The sequence below is a fragment of the Kogia breviceps genome, chromosome 11 (assembly GCF_026419965.1).
Source record: "Kogia breviceps isolate mKogBre1 chromosome 11, mKogBre1 haplotype 1, whole genome shotgun sequence".
Lineage (NCBI taxonomy): Eukaryota > Metazoa > Chordata > Mammalia > Artiodactyla > Physeteridae > Kogia > Kogia breviceps.
Window position 1 is genome coordinate 11244632 of NC_081320.1, and position 20838 is coordinate 11265469.

General features: G+C 36.4%; 1 protein-coding gene across 3 annotated transcripts in view; it reads right to left on the reverse strand.

Moving 5' to 3' along the window:
• ANAPC1 (anaphase promoting complex subunit 1) overlaps positions 1–20838 on the reverse strand; it is a 98221-nt gene that overhangs the window by 51075 nt on the left and 26308 nt on the right. For all 3 annotated transcript variants that reach the window (XM_059079069.2, XM_059079066.2, XM_067007232.1), the window contains 11 exons: positions 20633–20767; positions 19161–19301; positions 18529–18589; positions 16390–16577; positions 8869–8943; positions 6583–6851; positions 5187–5278; positions 4238–4386; positions 1432–1510; positions 998–1034; positions 846–916 (listed from right to left, as the gene is read on the reverse strand). In XM_059079069.2, coding sequence (XP_058935052.1) covers positions 846–916; positions 998–1034; positions 1432–1510; positions 4238–4386; positions 5187–5278; positions 6583–6851; positions 8869–8943; positions 16390–16577; positions 18529–18589; positions 19161–19301; positions 20633–20767 — 1297 coding nt within the window. The remainder of the gene's footprint in view (positions 1–845; positions 917–997; positions 1035–1431; positions 1511–4237; positions 4387–5186; positions 5279–6582; positions 6852–8868; positions 8944–16389; positions 16578–18528; positions 18590–19160; positions 19302–20632; positions 20768–20838) is intronic.

The following is a 20838-nucleotide window of genomic DNA, read 5'->3' on the forward strand; positions in this document are numbered from 1 at the left end:
ATACCATATTTCATTTAAAAATACTTCAAATCCTCAGGTTAATTTCTTCTTAATAATTTTCTAAATTTTATAATATTATACATTATTTATTAATATAGAAGGTTAATTATTGAGGTAAAAATGTTACCTTATTTGAGAATAACACTTTTATTAAATACTATGTAATACACAAATGAATAGAACTCATATTTTTCAGCATAAGTATCTCATCTGTAATACTATAATGACAATTACTGGAATTGTCAAGGAAGCATACAAAAAAGAACAGTGAAAAACTAAGTCATTTAGAACATTCCCTAAATAAGAATTCAGAAACATCCTGTAATATTCATTAAAGCATTACTTTCTAACATACTACTCTATAACATTTTCCTTTTTTACATTTTCATATCAGTAATATTTTTTTTTAGTTCATTTTTATAGGAAATTTTAGTATTTTACTCAGCTTAAAACCTAAAGGCACAGGCTTAGGAAGAGAGAATAAACTCTTTTCCTTCCTTTCCCTTGTTCCAGGGGAATCTGTCTCTTGGTGCATAAAATCCCTGGCCTGTATCATTCAAAAGCACACCCTGAAATATTTACACATTACTTTTGGATTTTGCCAGAAATACTCATTTCTGATAGCCCAGATATTAGTATAGGGAAGCTGTGAGACTGTCAGAGAAAGGAAGGGTGGCTTGATGGGCCATCATGTCCATCCTGTGGGATCCTTCTGTAGAGTGAGAGGCCCTCCCTTTTCACGCCTTCCAGCTCTAGTGAGCTCTGAGGAGGAAGGGTCTACTTAGGAAGGAGAGTCCGGGGAAAGGATTTCAAAGACACATGAAAAGTAACAAAGACCACCTTACCTACATTAGTCATCCAGACGACTAATCTCTCAGCTAGACTAGAAACTGATGTAGAATGCCTGAAACTAAACCTATAAGAGAACAAACATGAAGTTATTAAACATGAAGTTATTAAACATATTGTGTAAAAGCACAATCTGAATAAAAGTCACCTGTTCTCCTCTTGTTCTGCTTGTGACTTCTGTGGGGCTAAAACAAAATGAAACTTTATTTTGATAGTTATCCTGGTAAAGAAAACACATAACATGTAGAAAATATATGCAAATAAAAATTCATTAATAAACAACTGCTAAAAATAATAAGCAGTACTCTGGCAGGCTGGAAAGTATAATCATTTCCCTTGGGCTAAAACAGTCCTTTTTTAGGCACACTGAAAATGTAAAATTTGTTACATTTTAAGCAAACTTAGTCTCCAAAAGTCAGATGTGGACTCCAAACTAAAACAGTGCAATTATGTCACCTCTAAAATGAAGCAAGACATGGCCTCTAAAGTACACTCAGAAAATTTTTAATTTTTTTTATTTCAACTCTGATATCAACATCTATAAAAATTTGTTTGGGAAAGCTTAACGTTAGACTGACTTACCTATACTTATTCTGGATAAATACTGTGAGGATTCATCAGAAACAGAACTTTCATCACCAAGTATGTAGAGTGCAATACTCTGCATAAGGAGAAAGTTAACATTATTTTTTAAACTATTGGGGCATAATTACATATAGGAAAACTCACCCACTTTAAATGTACAGCTCTGTGTTTTGACAAATGTTATACAATCATATAACCACTACCACAGTCATGATACAGAATGCCTGCATCAAACCAAAAAGTTCCCTGGTACCCCTTGGAGTCAATCCACTCCCTCCCCTACACCAAGCAGTGGAAATAACGCATCTTTTTTCTCTCCCTAAATTTTGCCTACTCTACAATGTCATGCAAATGGAGTCACAGAACACGTAGTCTTCTGTGCCCTACTTCTTTAACTCTGCACTCCTTTGAGATTCATCCACCTTACTGCACGTATCAGTAGTTTGTTTCTTTTTACTGCTGACGAGTATTCCATTATACAGATGTACCAACCTTTGTTTATCTACGTATAAACTGATTGACATTTGGGTCATTTTTGGTGAGGTACACCCTAACTCTCTACCCCTCTAGGCCTAACCTTTCTCTGCTTCAGTCTTCAAAGTTCTCGTTTGAATACATGCTACTATCACTAAGATCTACGCCTGCAGCTTTTTTTTTTTTTCCGAAAGAAAGTAGCAGCATGATCTTATTAAAATTTCAGCACAATGCTGGAGGATCTTCAAGTCCTACATTCTAAACCAATACAAGCACTGCAAATGATATATTCCTAAAGCTAGTTGACATCATATCTAACAAAGATATAATATGAATGTCTACAAATTGACTACTATTATTTAAGTTGAGGCTGAACACCTCTGGCTTATTCATATTTCTCTAGCTCCCCTTTGGGTAGATGTAACACTGAGTCTAACACATTTCAGCAGAGTTGGACAGGACCAATGTATCTGGTGATTTCACCTGAATGTTTCCACACAAGCAGCAAGGAATGAAAAAGTTCTGGGATTAAGCTGCTCTTAATACATTGTGAATGTATTTAATGCCACTGAATTGTACACTTAAAAATAGTTAAAATAATAAAATTATTTATATTTTATCAGCATTTTTTTTTTTAAAAAGAAGAATTACCATGCTGCGTGTCAATTTCAGAGCCACAGGGGGTTCTGAAGCCTTTCTCAACATGAAGCAAAGCAGAATGCAGAGTAAAGGAAAAGATGGGTGCGGAGCAAGGACATTCATACACTCCAGTGACGTTTGGGAGAGGAGACAAAAGATCTGGTTCTCCTCTAAGTCTGGGAAGGCTCCATCTCCAGAAAGGTCCACAAAAGACCTGTAGGCAGGCTACTCCAGTAGGGGGACCAAGAGAAAGGAGTGTGAAGGAACTCACCTTTGCCAACACCCTCTGGTTCTATTTGAAGGTCTGAACTTGGATTAACTATGTATTAACAGAATGAATTAATTTTTTTAAATAAAAACTATTTTATTTTTAAAAATTCAAGTAGGATTTTTTGTAGCTATGGAGAAGCTGATTATAAAGTTTAAATGAAAAGGCAAAGGAATTTAAATAGCTAAAACAATTCTGAAAAAGAAAAGTAATGGAAGGAAAAGTCATAATAACCAATTTTAAGACTTACTATAAAGCTACAGTAATCAAGAGTGTGTGGACCACAACAGAGATCAACGGACCAGAATAAAAAGTCTAGAAACAGACCCACAAGAATGTGGTCAACTGATTTTTAACAAAAGTGCAAAAAAGAAAGAATAGTGTTTTCAACAAATGCTGTTAAAAGAACTGACCATCCAAATGGAACAAAAATCTCAACATAAACCTCACATCATATAAAAATTAACAAAATGGATCATAGATCTAAATGTAAAACATAAAACTGTAAAACTTCTAGGAGAAAACTGAAGAAAATCCTTGTGACCTAAACAATGAATTTATAGATATGACACCAAAAGCAGGATCCATAAAAGAAAAAAATGGATAAACTGGTTTCATCAAAATTAAACATTTTTGCTTCACAAAGGAAACATTAAGAGAACAATGGAACATGACAAACTACAGGAGAGAATACTTGAAATCCATATATCTGACAAAACCTCATATCTAGGAATACTCAAAATATCTCTAGCCATTAAGAAAATGCAAATTAAAACCACAATGAGATATCACACACATCTATCAGAATGACAAAAATTACAAATCATGACAATACCAAACACTGACCAGGATGCAGGGAAATTGAAACTCTCACACATTGAGGGTGGAAATGTAAAATGGTACATATACTCTGAAAAACAGTTTACAGTTTCTTAAATATAAATATATTAATCTTAAATATACACTTACTACATGGCCATCAATCACACCTCTGGGTATCTACCCTAGAGAAATGAAAACTTTTGTTCACACAAAAAACCTGGACATGAATGTTTACAGCAACTGTATTCATAATTGCTAACAACTGGAGTCAACCCAAATATCTTCAATGGATGAATGGATAAACCAATGTGATATATCCACACAATGTATAGCATGCACTCAGCAATTAAGTGCAACGAACCGCTGATACAGCAACACTGGGATGAATCTCAAAAGCATGAGGGAATTTTCTGAGGGGGGTGATGGAACTGTTCTGAATCCTAATTATGGTGGTGATTACACGAACTCTACATTTGTTGAAATCCTCAGAGCTACACACAAAATGAAAAAACAAAGTTAATTTAACTGTATGATAATTTTAAAAATTATACTGAAAGAGAAAATGAAAAAAACAAGCTCGGCAACGCTTTGAATACATACCAAGACTACAAGCCTGCTCCTTTCGCAGACGGCGGGGAGGTAAGGATAGGGCGGCACTCCTTCACCCTTCAAACAAGAACTCACCCACTGATAAATACTTGGTGGCTCACAAGTAAAAAATGATGGATGATGCATAAATCCTGTTTGTCCTTTAAAATTAGATAAATGTTTATAAAGATACATTAATACAATACCGTTTTATTCTAAAGGAAAAATAATCAACAATACCTAGCATTTGAAAACTATCAGAATAACATTTTTCCAGTCTCCAAAATGCTTCATGTTTGCTGCCACAGTAACTGACCATATTAATATGTGGAATTTAATTGACTAATATTTTATCCAATCCTAGAAGGAAATTTAGAAAATTCTTGTGTTCAAGGCACATAAAGAATCTAAACAAAAATTTCTGCCCTAACCCTAAAGATGAGAAAACAGACAAGACACCCAGGATTGTGCTCTGTTTTAACAACTGGGCCTCATTCCTGAGTCGCTTTAACTCAGGGTCTAAGACAGTACAGTGCTTATGGAAATGTTCGGTATCTGTACTGTCCAATACGGCAACCACTAGCCCCATATGGCTACTGAGCACTTGAAACGTGGCCAGTGCAGCTAAGGAACTGAATTTTTAATATAATTAACTTAAATAGCACATGGCAGGTGGCTACTAACTGGGCAGCACAGGACAGCAAAGCACCCTTAGCACTGGAAGCTCTAAGCTTTTGCAAGGCAGAAACTTAGGGATGAGTAACATTTTCCCCCTACACTGAAGAAATTATGGCTCACTGCAAGTCAGAGATCAAACACTACAAACTAAAATCTGCCTGGTGGAAAGACACTGCCTCTGATTTAGAGGCTAATGGTAAGAAATATATCCTCTGCTATTCACCAAGAAAAATACAAGCCAATGTCACTACATTGTTCAGAAAACCTTTAACAGCACACTTACCTTGATCAATTGTACACACTTGTCCAGTAGTTCTGACAAGTGTTGGGTAATCTCTATAGTAATGATCTACATAAGCCTCCAATTTTAAGTCCCTAAAACAATAAGAACATATAAAAAAGAAATAACAAGGAAGGTATTATAGCATGTTCCTCCCAAAGAGTTAGAAGGACTCATCAGTTGAACTTTTCAATTCAAAAAATTTACTTATGAGAAAGAAGACAACCAGATCTAGAGCCTCTGTATTCTATTTCTGGACTTTAAAGTGCCCAGTATGACAAATGGAACCCAAACTCCTTTTGCTAGATGAATTTTGTGGATAAAACTACTGTGAAAACACTGTGGTCCATTTTCTCCTCTTTTATTAGCTGTGTGATCGTCAGCAAGTCAACTCTATGAATCTCAGTATTTTTTCTTCTAGAAAATGCAGAAACACCAGTTAACGCACTCTCAAATTTTTAAGATTAAATAAGATAATATGTTTGAGAAATACTTTACAAAATGTAAAACATTTTACAAATGTTACCGGTTTCAGAGAGCCATGATTAGGGTTTGAAAATCATTTCATTACAAAAGAATTTTCATCATAGTAATGATTTGTCATTAAGAGAAACTGACCATCAATTAAATCTGCCATGTCTCAGAAAAGAATTTCAGTATCTCAAGGAAGATAACAGAAATTAGAAAACATACTACAACCTTAACGCAGAGGTTGGCATTTTGATTCAAAGTTAACTTTCTTTATCACCAAGGGTCACAAAGCCTCAAATAACACCTAAGTATGACCTTCCCAGTGCAGTGCCAAACACAAGGTGCTAGAAAGGCTTTTAAAAATATTATCAGAACAATCTTATTATGGATCCACTATGAGAGGCTGAAAGACGGGCAAGACCACAGACTGAGATAACAAAGGAACAGCAAAGACAGCCCATGACTAGCAAACGACACCTGTTCTTGGAAACAAACTTGAGCAAGTTTCCTCATCGCTGAAACAGGGATTGTAATACCTACTTTGACAATTCCTACATGTAAATTACAATTTTGTTCGCTGTAAACACTATCTGAACATAGGCATTATTACGAAAACAGCAGGTGTCATTACAGGCCTTTCACCACAGTCATCGTGTCAAAATGAAAGCTGAGCAGGTCATCCTCACCGTGTAACACACTCCGGTGTCTTCCCACTCATCGTAGGACAAAGACCAGCAACCCCAGCATGACCCACAGGCCCTTACGTAGTGGATACCTTCAAACAATTCTGTGGTTTATAGAAAATGCTGTGGTTTGTTGAGATGGTAGATTTCAGAAATTTATTTACAAGCTTCCTATATGATATTCATGTCTAAGATCAAGTCAGCTAACGACCTCTTGAAGTTTCTAATCTCCAAACAACATTTACCTTGCCAACTGAACGAGAAGTTCAACAAGTGAACGAATTCCTTCTCCCATTAGAGTGTTCAACTTAAGCTCCTCATAGACCAGGTGAAGAACAAAAAAAATTGCAGGTATGTGAGTGAAAAGAAGTGTAGAAGAGTCCAAACTGAGATTCTGTGACAAATCCTCATCCTTCATCTGTGAAACTTCCAAAGGACTCAAACATAAAGATCTATTCAAAAGATGAGACTCAACATTCTGGTGGTAGTCTGAATTTAGTAAATATTCCCAGTCCTGAGAAGAATAAAAAGGATATTAACTTTTAAAATAATCCCTCCTTGTAATGTCATCATTAAAAAAGAAAATCAAATTCACTTAAAACAATTCAAGTTCCACTTTCACATTAAGTTGTTAATAATATAAAAAATCACAATGCTGAAAAATTAGAACCAACACTTAAAATAGCTAAGCAGTTTCCAGGTGCCAGCAATAAATATTAAGACAAGCCACCTTTAAAAACCACTTGAAAAAATGTAGTCACGCCCTTTTAGGGAAGAGACTTTGGAAGAAAAATCCTACTACCTACGTAGAGATTGAGAGAGAAAAATTTAAGATTATCTTGGGCTACGTCTTATGAGCCAAAAGTAGAGAAGGAAAGGTGGGAAGTGTAGCCAGGCGGGTATAAGGACCACTACATTGATTTGGGTTTTAGTAAGAGGAGAGGTCTACCTGTATCCAGCTGGTATATGTATCTTTCAATGTTTATGAGATGATGACGCTAGTAACGTGCCCAACTGTCAACTGAATTTTATATTCAAACTGTGCTACACTTTACAAGTATTAAGTGTGTTTTAGTTTCTACTTGTGATTTATTGTATTGTGCTGAGAGAATGTGGTCTATGGTTTTGTCACAACTTGGAATTTACTGGTACTTTTGTCAGGCTTAATACAGTGTGTTATTCTAACTTAAAAACTCTTGCAACGGATATAAAACCAACCATAAAAGTAAAAAATTTATAAGTTAGAAAACCAAAATAAAAAATTCTGCTCACTGAAAGACACTGTTAAGCCACATACTGGGAGAAAATATTCCCAAAATACACATAATGACAAAGAATGTCATATCTAAAATATATAAAGAACTTCTACAACTTAATAAATATTTTTTTCAATCCAATTTTAAAATAGGTAAAACACCTGAACAGAAACTTCACACAAACATATGCAAGTAGCTAATAAGCATATGACACAGTGCCTAACATCATTAGTCATTAGGGAAAGGCAAATTAAAACCTCTTAGAGAAACTGCTTTCCACATATCCAAATGGCTAAAAGGAAAAAGACTGACAGCAAATATTGGCCAACTCATATATTACTCGTCAGTGTTAACATGGTATAACCAGTCTGAGAACCAGCAATGACCCAACAAGTTCACTGCTAGGTATTTAGCCACGAGAAATGAAAACATATGTCCACAAAGACTTACTACTGAATGTTGGCAGCAGCTTTACACATAACAGTCAAATAACGGAAATGGGCTAGATATCCATCAGCGGAAGAATGAATAAACAAACTATGGTATATTCATACTACCCACCAATAAAAAGGCACAAACTGCTGATATCTGCAAGAACATGGATGAATCTCAAAAGCATGCTCAATGAAAGAAACTTTATGCCAAAGATTACATACTACATTCCTTCATTTGTATCAATCTAGAGCTGGCGACACTAACATACGACAGCATTCAAATCAGTGGACGTTTTGAGAAGAAAAAAATGATTTAAAATGGCACAGGAGAGCTTTATGGAATGATGGAAATGTTTTGTTCTTGAAAGGAGTGTGGGTTACACGAGTGTGCATTTGGCAAAATTGATCAAACTGCATATTTAAGATCTGAGCATTTCATTTATGTAAATTAAACCTCAATTTTAAAAGAATGTTTTGAAACAACAAGAATACACCCATGGAATCTGATACATTTGAAAACCTAAATTAAAGAAACACTGCCTAAAAAGGCAAATTCTGCCACTTTAGGTGCTCAATTGGCAGTAAAACATCTATAAATCCAAATTTAAATCACACAGCATTATGTATGTTTAGTAATTTTTAGATGATCATTAAAGACAAAAGTGAATAAATAGCCACAGAAAATGTAACAGGTCCTGTCCTTCAAAACAGCTGTCATTCAGTATTAAAATAAGTAAAAGGTGTTAGAAATACACGCAAATCAACAGGAACACTACAAATGTGGGGGACCAGTATAAAACTCACAGATTAATTTTTATTTGCAAGAAAAAACAATGCTTACATCATCAGATCCCGTCTCAGAAGGTCTTGCTTTTTTGGGTGCAATGACTGGGGAAAGTGATCCTTCAAAGTCAAACTGGAAGATAGCCCCAAAAGAGAAGACAAAATCATGTAAATTTATCACTGACAACTGATCAACTTAAATGATTCTGAAATCAGTTCTACCAATTATGGAAACTGAGGAATGTCACCAAAACTCACTTTCTCATCTGGAAAAACATGGTATGAAAACCTTTCTTCTAGGATCATTGTGAAGATTAAATGAAATCATCTATGTAAAGCACCTAGTCCAGTGCCTGGGCTCACAGGTACTGCAATGGTAGCTTCCTTTCCTCCCCTACTTCTCTGATGACACAGATCTTCACCCCACTGGCACAAAGAACAGGACCATTAGCTACACCCAAAATACGCCAAGTCTCAAAGAATCAACCCAGTGTCAGCCAAATGTCAGAACTTAGCAGACATTTATTTAGAGTCTGTCTACAGTGACAGTCTAACAATTCTATGGCAGAGATGGGTAGCTACTCTCCAAAATCTGTGTTCTCTTCTTTCTCCTGGACCCACAGCCAGGCTATGTATCCCTGCCCCCTCACAGTTAGTTGTGGCCCTCTGACAGTATGATTATGAATGAAAGTAGATGTCACCACTGCCAGGCCCAGTTCATGAAAACCTCCCATTCATGCTCCCCTAGGCTCTTTCCCTTGCAACTAGCATCAACTCTAAGGCTATCTTTGAAGCCTCACGTTGAAGAAGACAGATGCTCCATCAGCCTGGGTCCCTAATAACCATGAGGCCTGTTTACCTGCTAAGTACTGTTTTATGAACAAGATACACATTTTTATTGTGTGTGAGCCATTATATCTTGAGAGCTTCCTGTTATAATAGTTAGCCTATCCTAATGCAGTTACATAAAAGCAATTTTCTAAAAGTTCAGTCTTATTCAATTCCCTCTGGCATAACCTTTGCCACCTGCTACTTTACACAGACACTGAACTACCAACTAATCAACCATAACCCTATAAATAGCAATAGCTATTTTCCTACACTATAAAAACTTACATATTTATCAATTAATCTCATTCATCTGAAAGTTGGTTTCTATATAAAAACCAAACATAGATAGCAATAATTTTTAAAACTGAATGTTTAAATATAAAACCGCATAAAGTATTTTTTTAAACTGAATAAAGTAATTTAAAACACTGATCAAGAGAACAGATTTTCTTGTGAAGCCTTTAAATAAAACACAGCCCAACTTACACACAATATTATCAAAAAACAAAAATAACAAGAGCAAAATCAAAGCAACACACAGATGAAATGATAGCTATCTTACCTAAAACTTCAACCAAATATAGCGTACGTGTGTGCGTGTGCGCACACACACACATAGTCTAAGTCCCACAGTCAGAAAGAATGTCTCAGCTATGGTTATCAGATTCATTAAGACCTGGAATTATGGGAAAGGACAGCGGAGATTGTCTGATACAGATACCTCTTTGTGACATATATGGATCTGTCTTATTTTCATTATTTTAATATGTCACAGGTTAGCCAATCCTGTTATATAATTCTGTGGACCCCTGACCTTGATCTATCATAACCTGGATATAAAATATTCATTTATCTGCCTTCCCCTAGGGAAGGGGAAGATAGTTCCTCTCAATTCCATGAGAGGAACTATCTGTCTTCCCTAATGCGTATTTGAAAAGCCTGGCTTCATGCCTGGCGCACATCAGGGACTCAATATCTATCTTATGAAAATATGAGCATCCCAAAGGACAGAACAGTTAACCCTAGATGCAACCACTCACAGAATGCAAGAACTAAAAAGAAACATCTGGCCCAGTCCTCTCATTTAACTAATTAGTAAATTAAGGAAGGCCCAAAGAAATGCCAAAATCACAGAGCTAGTCATTGGCAGAAATTCGATACTCTACCCTCCACCCTATTACTTAAATGAAAACAAAAGAGATATATCTGGACAAGGCAAAATAAAAACCATTTACCACTGAGGACCATTTCATCCTGAGCTTTGACGGTGAGGACAAAAGACAGCACGGTTTAACTATACAGTCCTACAAATAAAAGTCAGAGCTGATTTCCCCGTTCCTTCCTTTAGGGCTATCATGCAATAAGTAAATCAAAGAATCGTGTTCTTCTTTACAAAAGAAAAAAACTGAGGGCGCTCAGTCCTAACCACAACATGGAAACACGAGGGGGCACTGGCTCTCTGCTAGAGAATGGGGCACAGTGATCTGTATTCCTCAACAAGTTCCACAGGACAGTAACATACAAAAACTACAAGAAGCTGAAGTGGACTTATTCATATTGTAGAAATCCTCAGTTTCTGTAAGGCACAATTTTTTCATATTTAATAAAGAATGGAAAAATCTGGAATGAAGTAGCATTCATGCAATTGTTTGGAATAAGAAAATTATCCCTATTTTCCCAGGAAAATTTTTCCCAAGGAAACTGCAGAGGGCGATTCTTTCATATGATGCAACAGACACAACAATGTTAAAAATAATACTTCATTCAGGTGGAAAAGGGCATTCATTCAACAAATGTTCACTAAGCACCCATCTATGCCAGGCACTATTGTGGGTCCTAGAGATAGAGTAGTGAACAAAACCAAACAAAAATCCTTGCCCACACAGAATTTACCTTCCTGTGGGAGGAGAAGAGACACACAAACAAAATAAATAAAATATACAGCATATTATATATAATTAGTGCTAAGAGAAAAAAAAAGATAAAGGGGATAATAAGGGGGTCATGGAGCATAGGTACAATTCTACACAGAATGGACAGGGCAGGTTACACTGAGGTGACATCTGGAAAAGGCCTCAGCTTGTCTTGTCTGAGGGAAGTCATTTTCTCCAGGGGTAACAGCAAGTGCAAAGACCCTGAGGCAGGAACATGCTTGGGGTGTTCAGGGGAAACCGTGGGAACCAGTGTGGCGGGGACAGTGGGAGCAAGGCAGGGATGAGCAAGCAGTAAAACCAGACGCAAGAGAAGCTGGCTCGCGTGGTGTCTGCAGGCCTTTGGCTTTTACTGTGTAGGATGGGAAGGCACTGGAGGGTTCTGAGCAGAGGACTGACTTGATCTGACTTTATTGGACAGGATTACTTTGGCTGCTAGGTGGAGAGGAGAATGAAACAGGTAAGCCATGAAATGCAAGTCAAAAAATAAAAACTATAAATGACCAAAGAGAATTTTTAAAAGCCATTCCCATTTACTTATACAGAAATAACATATTAGTTCTGAGTTGGCAAAGGTTCACCGCACTCAAATAGTCAATGTGGTGAAATGGGTTTAAATGATGCTGGTGAAAATGTTGACTGCTTGCACAACTCTTTTTGAACATTACTTCACCTAGTAATCCCCCTTTTAGGGTTCAATTCTTGGGAAATGACTAGAGATGTACAGATTTACATATAAAAGAATGTTTGCAAATTACTCATAAGAAAAAAAAGGTTCAACAATGTTCAGTTATTAGCTATTAATCATGATAAAACCACAGGGTAGCCTATAAAATGAAGGGGGTTTTTTAAGAACTTTTAATGATACGGGAAATTTTCATTGATATCGTGTTTATCTATAAAGCAACAGCAAAATGTTTAGAGTGGTTGTCCCTGAGTAGTATTATTTTCCTCTTAATTCCTCCATTTTCCACGTTCTCCTCAGTAAGCATGTATACTTTCATAATTAAAAAAACAAATGATTTTTTTAATGGATTTGCTGGTACGAAACCAAAATGTATAGACAAGTACAGCTGAGTTACCTGGAGAAAGGTAAGTGTGTTTTACAGTGATTTCTTCAGAGTGACCCAGGCAAGGCTGTCCTGGGAGTGATCTCCAGAGGCAAAAGGAAATCACCAATACTGAAGACACTACCCTGATTTTGTAAATAACCTACTAAGGGCCTGGAAGAAAGTTTCTAGGGAGGGAGATGAGGAACGCAGCTTTGTATAATTAGCAGACTAGATACTTACGCTAAAGCACTTTAAATCTCCTTCAAATCAAACCTTCCTCCTCACAGACCAAGCAATTGTGTGTGAAAACACAGTCTGGGCTTTAGAAAAGAACATTAAGCCATAAGTCAGAAGATACAATGAAGGCCCAGTTTTGAGCAAATCTCTAGTTGGTGATTTCTTCGTGTTTCAGTTTCTTCATCAACGAAATCAAGACTACTACTACTAATCCAGGCATAACTTATAGCCATTTTACAAAGATGAAGTGAGAAATAATAGCCAAAGTGCTTTACCATATTATGAAAATGCAATAATTCTAATTACTAGTAAAATGTTATTAAATATTAATGATATTTGACTTAAAATGTATAGATAATATAAGCCTTAACATTATTCCATTTCATTGAATGAGGTCTGCCTGTTAGTAAACTGATATGTTACATACTGTGAATACTGCACAACCGATTATGCAAACAAAATTGGTGGATTTGTTTTTTGGTTTGGTTGCTCTCTTCTTTCTTTCTTTCTTTATTTTTTACAACATTTTAAAAATTTATTTTAATAATTATTTTTTATTTTAATAACCTTATTTTATTGTATTTTATCTTCTTCTTTCTTTCATTCTTTTTTTTCCTCCCTTTTATTCTGAGCCATGTGGATGACAGGCTCTTGGTGCTCCAGCCAGGTGTCAGGGCTGTGCCTCTGAGGTGGGAGAGCCAAGTTCAGGACATTGGTCCACCAGAGACCTCCCAGCTCCACGTAATATCAAATGGTGAAAATCTCCCAGAGATCTCCATCTCAACGCCAAGACCCCGCTCCACTCAACGACCAGAAAGCTCCAGTGCTGGACACCCTATGCCAAACAACTACCAAGACAGGAACACAACCCCATCCATTAGCAGACAGGTTGCCTAAAATCATAATAAGGTCACAGATACCCCTAAACACACCACCAGACACGGATCTGCCCACCAGAAAGACAAGATCCAGCCTCATCCACCAGAACATAGACACTAGGTCCCCTCCACCAGGAAGCCTACACAACCCACTGAACCAACCTTACCCAATGGGGGCAGACACCAAAAACAACAGGAACTACGAACCTGCAGCCTGTGAAAAGGAGACCCCAAACACAGTAAGTTAACCAAAATGAGAAGACAGAGAAACACACAGCAGATGAAGGAGCAAGGTAAACTACCACCAGACGTAACAAATGAAGAGGAAATAGGCAGTCTACCTGAAAAAGAATTCAGAATAATGATAGTAAAGATGATCCAAAATCTTGGAAATAGAATGGAGAAAATACAAGAAATGTTTAACAAGGACCTAGAAGAACTAAAGAGCAGACAAACAGTGATGAACACCACAATAAATGAAATTAAAAATTCTCTAAAGGGGATCAACAGCAGAATAACTGAGGCAGAAGAACAGATAAGTGACCTGGAAGATAAAATAGTGGAAATAACTACAGCAGAGCAGAAGAAAGAAAAAAAAAAGAAAAGAAAAGAATTGAGGACAGGCTCAAAGACCTCTGGGAGAACATTAAATGCACCAACCTTCGAATTATAGGGGTCCCAGAAGAAGAAGATAAAAAGAAAGGGACTGAGAAAATATTTGAAGAGATTATAGTTGAAAACTTCCCTAATATGGGAAAGGAAATAATCAAGTCCAGGAAGAACAGAGAGTCCCATACAGGATAAATCCAAGGAGAAACACTCCAAGACACATATTAATCAAACTATCAAAAATTAAATACAAAGAAAACATATTAAAAGCAGCAAGGGAAAAACAACAAATATAACATACAAGGGAATCCCCATAAGGTTAACAGTGGATCTTTCAGCAGAAACTCTGCAAGCCAGAAGGGAGTGGCAGGACATATTTAAAGTGATGAAGGGGGAAACCTACAACCAAGATTACTCTACCCAGCAAGGATCTCATTCAGATTTGATGGAGAAATTAAAACCTTTACAGACAAGCAAAAGCTGAGAGAGTTCAGCACCACCAAACCAGCTTTACAACAAATGCTAAAGGAACTTCTCTAGGCAGGAAACACAAGAGAAGGAAAAGACCTGCAATAACAAACCCAAAACAATTAAGAAAATGGTAATAGGAACATACCTGTTGATAATTACCTTAAATGTAAATGGATTAAATGCTCCAAACAAAAGACATAGACTGGCTGAATGGATACAAAAATAAGACACATATATATGCTGTCTACAAAAGACACACTTCAGACCTAGGGACACATACAGACTGAAAGTGAGGGGATGGAAGAAGATATTCCATTCAAATGGAAATCAAAAGAAAGCTGAAGTAGCCATTCTCATATCAGAAAAAATAGACTTTAAAACAAAGACTATTACAAGAGACAAAGAAGGACACTACATAATGATCAAGGAATCAATCCAAGAAGAAGATATAACAACTGTAAATATTTATGCACCCAACATAGGAGCACCTCAATATATAAAGCAAATGCTAACAGCCAAAAAGGGGAAATGACAGTAACATGATCACAGTAGGGTACTTTAACACCCCACTTTCACCAATGCACAGATCATCCAAAACGAAAATAAATAAGGAAACACACACTTTAAATGATACATTAAACAAGATGGACTTAATTGGTATTTATAGGACATTCCATCCAAAAACAACAGAATACACTTTCTTCTCAAGTGCTCATGGAACATCCTCCAGGATAGATCATATCTTGGGTCACAAATCAAGCCTTGGTAACTTCAAGAAAATTAAAATCGTATCAAGTATCTTTTCTGACCACAATGCTATGAGACTAGTTATCAATTACAGGAAAAAAATCTGTAAAAAATACAAACACATGGAGGCTAAACAATGCACTACTTAATAACCAAGAGATCACTGAAGAATCAAAGAAGAAATCAAAAAATACTTAGAAACAAATGACAATGAACACACGATAACCCAAAAGCTATGGGATGCAGCAAAAGCAGTTCTAAGAGGGAGGTTTATAGCAATACAATCCTACCTCAAGAAACAAGAAATATCTCAAATAAACAACCTAACCTTACACCTAAAGCAGTGAGAGAAAGAACAAAAAAGCCCCGAAGTTAGCAGAAGGAAAGAAATCATAAAGATCAGATCAGAAATAAATGAACATGAAATAAAGGAAATGATAGCAAAGATCAATAGAACTAAAAGCTGAGGATATGGGGAGGGGGAAGGGTAAGCTGGGACAAAGTGACAGGGTGGCATGGACATATATATACTACCAAATGTAAAATAGATAGCTAGTGGGAAGCAGCCGCATAACACAGGAAGATCAGCTCGGTGCTTTGTGACCACCTAGAGGGGTGGGATAGGGAGGGTGGGAGAGAGGGAGATGCAAGAGGGAAGAGATATGGGGATATATGTATAACTGATTCACTTTGTTATAAAGCAGAAACTAACACACCATTGTAAAGCAATTATACTCCAATAAAGATGTTAAAAAAAATTATGCAAACATTACATTGGTAACAACAGAATATCTCAGGAGGAAAAACAATTATCTGTACTTACATTCCTTGTCCATGCTAAGCGGTCTGTGTTATAACCCATCATGTTCATGAGACAAGTCAGAAATAAGTTCCACTCTGAGTGATAACTGGGTCCTCCCGGAGCACTGTGGACACTGTACCACTTGACAAGCATCTGAACAGCTACTTCTTTTGGCAGGATAAGTTTAATTGCTTGCAAACAAGTTTGCACTATTAAAAGCAAAGGTTAACTTTAGTATGCTTCCTATGCATGCATTTCTTTTCCCCTTTTACTAAGAACATTTTTTAATTATTACTATATAAAGGCCAAGTACTAGGAAAAAAGAACTGCCATTAAAGAGCCAATGGGATGCAAATCTGACCTAGCCAATCAACTGACACTGAATTTAACAGGGCTTGCGAGAGGTCTCAGGGCAGCTTTCTGATCATTAATTTTGGATCAGAAATAGAGTAACCAAAGAGCTGAGATTACCTAAGACAGAACTGATTGACTTCCATGGCCCTGACAGTTATTAATAGCTCCCCATTTCACTCTCAAAAATGTCCTAGTTCGGACAATAAATTAAAGGCTATTCTAACAAAAACACACAATTTCTTCATTAATAAATTCATATAAAATATTGCTTCAATACTTCAATAAATATGTAACAATCAATATATACTTCCTCAAATAGCAATGCTTACCTAGCATTAAAATATGTTCTGAATGATTGAACATTCTGGTTAACCAAAGCTTTATAACTTTTCATCATTTCTGACAGCATTGTTTCTAAAATGTTTTATATGCTCTCTGATCAATCAATACCATGTAAACTATAACTTTCTTAATGACTCAATATCATTAGTATGACTATCACTTACAGTGCTACACTGTCATACAGAGACTCCCTCAGGGTGGCAAGGGCTTCTGCTATAAAGACGTCTGGGTCTGCTTTTAGTAGGAAATGGCCCCAAACTGCAATGCTTTCGTATCCTCCCATAATCTCTTTAGGGATTCTTTTCTTCCCTTCCCACTGGCACTGTCACCGGGGCCCATCCTCAGCAGCATATGCTTTTTCTCATCAATTTGCTACGTGTGTGCATACACAGCAAAGGTTGGAATCAAATGAAACCAATGTTAGAAAACCTAATAATCAAGTTTGTCATGATTGAATCCAAAATAAGTGTAAACCAGATACTGCCTGAGGGGCTGAGGAAAGCTTTATAAGTAAAGTACAAAAATTTACATACATGAACTATTTGCTTCTATTTGCTCCTGAGAAAGATTTTTTTTTTTAAATTAACCTGTTGTTTTCATGTACTTTGGTTAGGCTTATACTTCTTAAGATCACTGGCTAAATACCTTTCAGAAAAGCAAGGCACCTCCATACAAACTCAGAATATCATTTACTACACCAATGAAAGATACTTCCTAAAACGCAAAAGTCATTCTAGCCCACTTAGCAAATTCCAGAATTCACACAATCTGCCAACGCTCTGCTCTGGCAGTTAGACTTTGAAACTAATAGATGTCCTGAATTTTCTTATATCATACAAGCATTCTTTTCTTAATTTACATTTGTTGGCAAATCTTTTCAATTCCACAGTTTTCTTTACTATTCTATGTTCAGAAATATTCTTCACCTATTACTTTCCAAATTGCATTTCAATAATAATTCAAGCAGACTCCAATTTTATCAAAATACTCCTGAGTGTATTTTTACTATAATGTTAAGTTTTATTCTGTTAAAGGCAATTATGTTAATTTTCAATGTATCTAACAATTGAGAGATATATTTTTGGATTAAAAACCATCAATATGCCGAAAACTATTTTAGTTGCTTGGGCTTCCTTGTTTTTGAGATTTTCTTGCAAGAGGCGTGTCCATACACTGTAATCTCACTGCATGGCTTCTTTTTCCTAAGAAATCTCACAGAAGCAGAACTAGCACACACTTCTCGGGTTCCCCCAGCCTTAGAGCACACATGGAGCGGACAGCACAAAGTGCCCCCCAGCTCTTTTTTATAGCTTCTCAGCCAGCACAGTAAAAAACTCCATCTCATGGCTTCAAAAACAGCAAAAAATTTAAAAACCCCAATTATTCATGTAAATCAGCAATTACTGCAAATCTTTTAAATCAAACTAAGAACACACAAAAGTGAGGTTTGATTCTTAATCATACCTAATTCAGAGGTGGCAATTTCAGGAATAGTGATCCTAACCATGGAGCCATTACTCAGTTCCTAGGGAAAAGAATGGAAACAAATAAGAGCAAGTAATACAATCTGTGCATTCTAAGTCTCTGAATGTCTTAAAAATAGCTGATGCTTTACAAGACTGTCTGTCAAACAAAAATGCAATAAAATAAATGAAAAACAAGCAATATTTTTCAAACAGAATTGAATACTTAGAAGTTTTAGAAACAATAAATGTACTTATTTGTAAAACATTTACAAAAATTCTTATCTTTAACAAACTGCCTTATTTTCATATAGACACTTGAGTCAACATCACCAAAAATAAGAGGCTCACTTTTAAGAGAAAGACAAAAACCATGCCCATATAAAATTCAACTGATTGAACAAGCTTTGTTTTCAATAAATTTTTTAATAATACACAAACTTCAGAAAAGTTGGGTGGAACTACTTTAAAGTAAAATAGGGCAAAAAAATGACACATTACAAGAGATTTTAAAAATCACAAGAAACATTTGTTTCCATTTTTCACAAAATTCTGCGTTCTGACAAACTTTAAATAACAGCCAAAATTCTTGGAAAGTTGCCTGACCTTTTAAAAATAAATATGCATACTTACTAGCGTTACCCTGTTATGGACAGGGTCTCTTATAGAATGAATGTAAGTTCCAAGCTGTTGGAAAGTACAATCCTCATTATAGAGAGAATCATGAAGCTTTGAAGAATCCCTTAGTTCTGGAACTGGGGACAATAGAACAGCCTGTAAAAAGTCATAAATACAACACATGTGAAGCATGTTTTGAGAAATTAAGGTTAAAGAAACTATATATCTTTTTTGCATATGGTCTAGCAATTGTACATAATGGTTTAAAACCATTCTGCTCTAATCATGTCTAAGTACCTTGTAGCAGACCAAGGTCCTCATCAAAAGAAACTAGAAAAAGTCGATAAAAATAGCACATCTGACGGACAGCACTACAAAGCTCTGGAGACTACCTGGACTTGAGGGACCAAGATCAGGAGAGAAAGAAAGGAATCGGAAGGAGGTAGCCCCAGAGTCTTACAACACTTGGGATCTAATTGGTCTATCTGCAATCCCAAGATAAACCTATCTAAAACACAAATCCTAACATTCTTAACTCCATGCTCAAAAACCTATAATGCCCTGCAGACTGCATTTGGAATAAAAACCCTTTTCATCCTTTCTTTTTCAAGAGCATGTTAGGAAGACAGTGTAAATCCTAGCTCTACCACTTATTAGCTGTATGTCGTTAGACCAGTAACCTCCTTGTACCTCTCTATTTGCCCATTTGTAAAACAAGGATTAACATTTTCCTAATAAAGCTGTTTTAAGGGATTAAATGAGTTAATACATATAAAACACTCAGAACAGTCCCTAGTACACAGATAACACTAGAAAACAGGTTGTTATTATCCCACCCCCTGCCCTGCCTCACCCAAGAGACTACATGTACTTTTATAAGCATTCATTCATTCCACAGACTTCTTGAGTCTTCACTTGTATGCTGGGAGATGGAGATACAACTATGTGTTAAAATGTTCTGCACTGTCCTGCCTCCACACCCACACCCATGCAATTCCGCTTACCCCAAAGCCCCCCTCCATCTACAGACATCCTACTTACCCTCCAGGTCCAAACCAAGGTAGACACATCTCTAGAAGAGGAGCCTTTGATTCCACCACATCATCCCATCAGAATGTATCTTCCTATCAGTGAATCTCCTATGGTACTTCCTGTTCCTCTTAAGTCTTAATAGTCTACCTATCTTAAATTATAATCTCTTAAAACAGACAGTACATCTGTTCCACCCAAGTAAATTGTGAGATCCCTAGATGAAAAAGAATGCATCACTTTCCTCATTGCAGCACCTTCAAAAAGTACCTTACACATCAGAAGGGAAGTCAATGTATGTTTACTGAATCATTTATGTTTGAAAATATACACATTAGCCAAACTTCCAATTCTGTCATCATTAAAACAGAAAAAAGTTAACCATGGAGAGAACTAATATTTGACCAAACTTCTTTAAAACACTATTAATTTTTGACAACACCCACTCCCTGTCTTACCTCATCCAGGGATCCAAGCAGCTTACTCAGAGGGTTAGGAGTACTAACGCTGTCAAGCGGGGTGCTGGGACGAGGCATCGTGTTCGACATCGTCAGGGAGGGAGCTGGCAGCCCAGGAATGAAAACCTTTCCCACCTTTAAGCAATAAAAAAATGCGGAAAAAAATTAGCTTTAATGTTTTTGTTGTTGTTTTTTTGGCCACGCCA